Source organism: Carya illinoinensis, chromosome 13 (genome assembly GCF_018687715.1).
Source record: "Carya illinoinensis cultivar Pawnee chromosome 13, C.illinoinensisPawnee_v1, whole genome shotgun sequence".
NCBI classification, from domain to species: Eukaryota; Viridiplantae; Streptophyta; class Magnoliopsida; order Fagales; family Juglandaceae; genus Carya; species Carya illinoinensis.
This window is the reverse complement of record NC_056764.1, coordinates 13,319,936-13,327,414: the sequence shown is the minus strand read 5'-3', so window position 1 is coordinate 13,327,414 and position 7,479 is coordinate 13,319,936. Positions and strand designations below refer to the sequence as shown.

At 37.7% G+C, this 7,479-nt stretch overlaps 1 protein-coding gene across 1 annotated transcript; it reads right to left on the bottom strand.

Moving 5' to 3' along the window:
* Positions 1–713: 713 nt before the first annotated feature.
* LOC122290963 (zinc finger BED domain-containing protein RICESLEEPER 2-like) lies at positions 714–1,850 on the bottom strand. Its single transcript, XM_043098623.1, has 4 exons — positions 1,529–1,850; positions 1,062–1,363; positions 841–976; positions 714–751 (listed from the first exon to the last, which is right to left on the bottom strand). Exons 1-4 carry the CDS (start codon positions 1,848–1,850, stop codon positions 714–716), a joined length of 798 nt encoding a protein of 265 aa, XP_042954557.1.
* Between the last annotated feature and the right edge of the window lie 5,629 nt (positions 1,851–7,479).

Here is a 7,479-nt window from a genome sequence, read left to right as displayed (position 1 = left end):
TTAAATAGTCATATATTATACAACCAAATAGTAGTAAATTAGTAATTAAACAATAACAAAGTCTTGATTCTTGAACATTAAGAAAGGAAAAAAGTCTTGATTCTTGAAGTTTAAGCCAGTAGCCACTACCATTCGGTATTAGTTCTCATAATGTTTTATCTGCAAAATAATACATATGAAAATATTTTAAAAAAATATAGTATGAAATTATGAATTATAAAATTTTCAATAATTTTTTAAATGATTTAAAAATACTAATCTAGTACCTGAATCAATGTTTTGAATACCGTACCGGATGTCGTACCGATCAAGGCACTGGAACGAAATATTTCAGTACCGGTACCTTTTCGTGTACCGTTTCAGGATAGTCGATATATAAATAAATTATATATATAAATATATATATTAATTATATTTCAAAATAATAATTTATATATAAATAAATTATACATAAATACATATATCTATATAAATTATAAATAGTTTAGTCTAAATTGAGGGCAAAAAAATAAATTTGCAGTTTGAAAGAATGAAAAAAAAAAGAGGCCGAAATACCGGCCGGTACGGCCGGTATTTGAACCGGTACAAAATTATAGAATTTCTGTACCGATCCGGTGGCCGGTATGGAATATACCGGCCGGTACGGTATGATTTTAAAAACAATGACCTGAATAGCATCACTCATCCATGTACTTGTAACTCATCCGCAATTATCACTCATCTGCAACTATGCTAGGGTTCACGAGTAGGTCTACAAAATCATAAAAATTAGAAGTTGAATAATTAAAACATTACAAATATTTAAATTATCATTTAAAAGCATATAAACTATAAATTTACCTGATTCAAGCCTATAGTTCTCGGGATCAATGATATCTACTCTAATGGGCATTTCACATAGCCACTTCTGTATACAAATGAGGGCCTCCACAGTTGAAGCTGATAATGAACTCCGATAAGCATCCAGTGTTAAATGCTAACTCAAAGGCAACCGTAGTGATAGGAATAGTCAACAAATATTGGGCTATTCGGGAAAGAATAGGAAACTTGGTGGAATGAACCTTCCACCAAGTTAATAACTGAAATGCATCACTAGGTGCCTCGACATCTTCCATCAAATAATGTTCAACCTCAGATCTACACTGCATAATATTCCTCGATGCACACCTTTGATGATATCGCTGCACCAATGGTGATGAAAGAGCTGCAGCAGAAGCAGTGTAATCACCAGAAGATGTCGAACTGGTCGAGTGTGAGGAGCTACGGCTACCACTTGCTGGAGTAGGATGACTATTATTGTTGTAGTGGCCATATAAGTCATCAATATCCTTTCTCGGCTCTCTAATAAACTCTTCAGCCTTCTCTTTCCCAAGGATGTCAATAAAGAAAAATTGTATAATTTCCAACTTATATCGGGGGTCAAGGATTGCAACCACAAGTAATAATCTATTTATTTTCACAATATCCCCCTAATATTTTTCATATTTTGATTTCATCCTCATAGTCATAGCAAATAACAATCCCTCACTATTAACATAATTCTGTTGCAAGTGATCATGAATCCTTGAAAGCTTGTTGAAGTACAAGTTCGCAGTACAATATTTGAATCCAGATATCCTCATAGTTGTATCATAAAATAACTTCAAAAAATCAATGAAAGACTTCACACGATCCCAATCAACTGCATCCGGCGCACCGAGTTCCCTTCTCCCCCCAGTAGACTCCATCAAAGCATACCTTAGACCCCCATCCTCGACCTCCATTCGCTGGAACACCCTTTCGTACTTCTGCGCCACCGCCAACATTATATATGTGGAGTTCCATTGAGTCGGAACGTCCAAGCACAACATGGCGGAACATGGAATCTGAAACTATTCTGCTATCGCCTTAAACTTGCCAAGCCTTTGGGGGGAAGCCCTCACATATCTCACAATGTTGCGGACTTTGGTAATTGAATCATCAACCTCCTTCAGCCCCTTTGAAACAATGAGGTTGATGATATGAGCACAACATCGGACATGTATAAACTCGTGTCCACGAATGCTATCTTTTTGTACTGTTGTATTTCTCTTGAACCACTCAATTGCAGTATCATTGGCACTAGCATTGTCAACTGTGATACAAAGGACTTTTTTAATTCCCCAGTCTTGAATACAATCATCCATCATTGCACCAATGGATGCACCCTTGTGATCAACAATCTCTTTAAATCTAATTATCCATTTATGTAGCGTCCACTCACTGTCAATAAAGTGGGTTGTGATACACATGTAGTCCACATTTTGTATGGACGTCCATGTATCAGTGGTGAATGACACTCTCTGGCCAGTCTGAGAAAACATCTTCTTCATTTTCGTCTTCTCCTTCAAATGTCTCTTTAAACAATCACGCATAACCGTATACCGTGAAGGCATGGGAAAATGTGGCTTAAGACAGCACACAAATTTGTTGAAGCCTTTCTTGTCAACTGTGGTAAAAGGCATCTCATCGGTAATGATCATCTCTGCAAGTAAATCCCGCAACATCTTCTCACTATATTGAGGGATTATAAGCTTCTTAACATGTGATCTACCAACATCAGTTTCCATTTGAGTTTCATAACTCAGCTTGGTTTGATCAGTGCCAGTGGCTGCCAATCCCTTCGCAATCTTATATCGCTAGCAACCAGTAAGATGTGCTATCAATACACTAGTGCATTGTTTCTTCAAATGACAACCACAAAGTTGCTCACAATGGTTACATCTTGCTTGAGGGTTCACATTATCACCAGGAATTTTAGTGAAATGTTCCCACGTCCACGACCATTTTTTAGAAGGCCGTGGTGGTCGATCTTGCTCAATGGGCACATCTGCCATCTCCTCCTCTTTATTGAACATATCTTCATCTTCTCCTTCTATATCTACTGAGAGTCAACTGGATGCACAGGAAGTAGCTGCTCTAGATGCGGCCCTAGATGGGGCTCTAGGGGTGGAAGTACATACCGTCGTCGGGGTGGTAGCTGCTCTAGATGCTGGTGCAGGAGTACTGGCATTGTCTCCACAATCTCTACTTCTACTGGCAGTAGAATCCATACTATTTGAAATCAAAGAACCTGAAAAATTAAATTAAAAGCAGGAAGTTAGTTGCTAAAATAAAAAATGTAAATACTGTAAATAAAATAAAATTAGAGCAAGTAAGTATATAGATTGCATATGTACAATATATAAAGTTTGGCCTATTAATTAACACACATACATATATGTGTGTTATATATGATATATAAATATATAAAGTTTATTTATATGATATATAAATATATAAGTTTATTACTTTCTTTGTGCTGCATATGTATTGTTTCTTTAAAAGAAATAAACAAATAAAAGCAAATAAAAGAAGTTACATGTATTGGGCTCTGCCCATGTTTACATTACAATCAGTACAGCATACGGAGAGTTGGTAGTTGGTACAACAAGCCTACCCCATACATAATATGATTATATGATAATAACCATGCACCAACTACCTAAGAGAAGTCCTAACCAATTAGACTATAAAAATAAGATAAATAAACTTTATATATTTATATATCATATATATAAAACATATGAAAGCAGTATTGGACAGCTCCAGCCCCTGACCAAAATCAACAGGGAACCAAAATCCTATATGAAAGCAGTATAGGATTCGTGACTTGCATGCTGGGCCGCCTTTGGGCATAATTTTGGTTTATGTGTATATATATCACTAAGGGGGGTTTACTATAAGCATGAATCTACATATAAGGTCAACCTTTTGGATTAACATTTTTAAGTTTAAATTCATTTTTGTACAGTTTATAGTCAAGGGCCTCTTCTCTAGTTATAAAAAAATATATGCCACTTACGTGATTACATCATGTATAGTGCAGACACTAGAGTCTAAGGTTGCTTTCCGATTAGTTGATATTTAAACTTGCTAACAAGAAGTTAGTTATTTCAATAGATTTAAGATCACTAAATCTATGGGTGTGGTAAGTTAATAACTCAAACTTGGATGCTCATGCTTTCAAATAATAAATGTCTTAGAAACAGTTGGTTAGTGTTTAAGAATTCAATGTCCTTATGTAGTGTTGGTTATTTTAGTTTGGTCCTCTTGCAGCATGCATTGTGTGTTGGGCCAAACTTTATTATTGTGCTTTTTCCCTGCTTTAATCAGCATGTTTAAAAAAATGCATAGCTGCAAAAAGCACCATCAGCCTTTTATGTGGTATTTAAATGATTTAATCTTGAATATTTCTATTTTATGTGGGAGTCACATCTGATGGCTTAGTGTTGATGTGTGTTATAAGTTAAAAAGAAAAATGAAATTTTTTCATTGTGATAATTGGTTTTTGTTTAAGAAACTAGTTTTGAAACAAAAGCTAAATGACCCTGGATTGAATTTAGAAGTGATTTAAGCCTTGTTCGAAGTGATTCCAAACGGAAAATCATTGGTTTTTTCTCAGGGACATTCTCACAAACACATTCCATTCACCATGATAAAATTTAACACATATTCACACCATGATACAAACATATTCCTAATTTCCTACAATCTACACAATCTAAAATCAATAGCCATTACAAATTCACAGAATATAAATCCACAATCTCTGATTCTCTACTAAAAGGCATGAATTTAAATCCCAAAACTTACCGGTTGATGACGGTGTGAACTGGGCAGCGTGACGACGGAAACCTGGTGGATGGTTGGGCCGTTAGGCGTGCGAGCCTACGACGATGCGCAGTGAGTCGTGCGAGTCAGCAACGGTGTGTGCGAGAGACGAAGAGAGTGCCGTGAGTGTGGATGGTGAGTGCCTAGCCTACTGCCTAAGTGGTCTGAGACCGATGCAAGAAGAAATGGCTCAAGCGGTTTGGCCCTCACGGAGCAAAACGACGTCGTTCCTATTTAATTGGAACGACGTCTTTTAAGACAGTAAACATTAAACACAAATGAAAAACGACGTCGTTTTGCATCTGTGTAATTATTAAAAAAAACATCGGAGTTCAGAGTTCGGAGCCAAACATGGCTCCAACTCCGACTTCGGATTCCGCTCCACTAGCGGAATCCACTCTGATTTTCGACTCCGATTTCTGAAACTCCGACTCTGATGTAGTCAAAATCGGAGAGGAGGTCGGCCGGAGTCGGAAATCTCGAAAATCTGCCCACCCCTAAAGACAATGGTAGGACGAAGAAGGAGAGGCAAAGCTTCGTGGCTTAAAAGACTCAGGCAGGTAGAGTTCATGGTCTTCGAAGTGAGGAGGATTTTGTGGGGAAGACGAAGGGAAGGAGGCCAAAGCTGAAATGATTCGTTTTATCACTAGAATGAAACGTTGCGTTTCATTTTCCATGGGGGCACCGATTCCTTCGCGGCTATGCAGGCTGACTGCATTAAGCATTTTTCTAATAAAAGACTATATATACGAAACATGTACATGTCATTTCCGAACTTAAAACCATCCCACAATACATGTCACATTTGTTAACATAGAGTAAATACAAAAATGTCCAGTATTCAGTATCTAATTAAAAAAAATAACATCAAATTTCAACTTCCATATCAAAAATTAAAACTAGCAATGTTCAATCCAAAAATATGGTTACATAGTTGCTGCCCAGCCACATGTTTTGGAATTCTAGGCAGCCACTGAAATCAAAACATTAGAATCGTTACAACAGTTACAAACCTTCGTGAGGTGTGGATGGAGATGTAGATGTAGCTCCAAAATAATTCTTTGAAGCCTCATAAATTTCCCTCTGAAAATTAAGGAAATCATTTTGCTGCATTGCATTCATGCCAGCAAGATCTAATCTCATAATCTTAGCCTTAAACATTTTTTTATCAAGTTCAAGTTATTGACTTCTATTGCGCTCTACCTTCATGACCGCTGCTCTCCTCTCTACTATGTACAGGTTTTTATTTTCGTTCATTCGAGCTAAGGCATACTTGAAGTCAACATCATTGGATTCTCGAGACTTCTGCTTTCTCTCTCTTTCTTTCTCAACTTTTTTTCCTAGAGGTCTCTCACCAAGATTCTTGACGTTCTCCTACACACTGTCATCGACAACTTCACTTGATTGGTCAATGGTTGGATGTTATTCTAGTTCTCCTCATATTCAATGTCATCATGTATTGTTGCCATTTGGGTTGACCAACAGTGCTCCATTGTGTAGATTGCTTTCTCCATCTCTTTGTATATAAGTTTTATTTTCTCAATCTAAAAAGGCAAAGAAATATTGTCAGTTCTTAAATCAGCCCAACACAAATGCATAATTAAAGGAAAAGAGTATATACCTTATCTTGCTCCGCAACACCATTTGGGTGCAATAATTCTACCTGTACTAAAGATGCGCAAAACTTATTTATGCATTTTTGGATTGAAGACCAAAAATTCATCAATGACACTACAAAACATTCAACAATCTTTGGTTTTTTATACTTAAGATAAAAATAAGAAATTCAATCCCACATTTAAGTGGATTTTTTTATTAGTAACTCATATAACATCGATGCGAATGTTGAGCCAAGAGGAGACAATGAGGTTGTCCTCCTCTACAGTGAAAGATGCATCTCTTTGAGATTTTTTAGTAAGTGACCTCTTTTCACTATCAACTTGTGATGCTTGGACCATAGCATTAGAATTTTGCGTATACATTGGGGTGCTATTTGTAACGCCCCCAAATCCCCACGCACGAACACGGGGAAATCGAGATGTCCGGATGATGACATCACGGGTCATCACCCTATCGACGTGTGCCAAGTGTGTGTATAAGCGACGAATGTGCACGAGAAATACACAGCGAAAAGCAAAGTCAATAACTAAGTACCAGAATTTTTCTTATTTAACACAAAGCTGTTCAAACATACATAAATAAATATTACAAAACACAAACATAATATCAAAGCCAAATAGAAAACATAAACTCCACTCAGAACTCTGGCGGAGCCGCATCCTCGGGCTCAGCCTCCTCCTCCTCCTCGAACTCTGCACCAAACCTCCCCATTTTTCAGAAAATGGCCCGCATCCGAAAACTATAAAAACAATCCGGTTATGCATGCACCATGATCTCCCCTAGGGATCATCCGCACACCCTGGCTCTGTGCCACACCGTAGGTAATGACTACGCATGTGACACCTAAACTAGTGATGCCCAGACTCGCGCCCTGCGCGTACTTGGCCAGGTCATCCTCTAGTCCCCGCCACTAAAAGGACCACGAAGTCGACACGACAGCGTTACCGTATTGTGCGATCCGGTCGTCGCCCTGCGACAACCCAGGGGATGTCACTCAGTATTATCCACTCCCGAGTGACCAGAGAAGCTCCACCGAGATAATAACCCATCCCGGTTTGGGCTCGTGAGACATACGCACCCAAAAACCATTTACGCCAATAAAACGGGATTTTCTCGATTAAAATAAAATGCATAAATATACAATATGCAACTCATGCCTCATAGCTAAAAAAAAAAACAATCACAAAC

Bases quoted from the DNA above. Each gene is read 5' to 3' on its own strand.
- LOC122290963 (XM_043098623.1), bottom strand. From the start codon at position 1,850: ATGTTGTGCTTGGACGTTCCGACTCAATGGAACTCCACATATATAATG. The intron at 977-1,061 runs GTTCATTCCACC...CCTTTGAGTTAG, and splicing joins AGTTATTAACTTGGTGGAAG to CATTTAACACTGGATGCTTA. The intron at 752-840 runs GTAAATTTATAG...ATGATTTTGTAG, and splicing joins GAACTATAGGCTTGAATCAG to ACCTACTCGTGAACCCTAGC.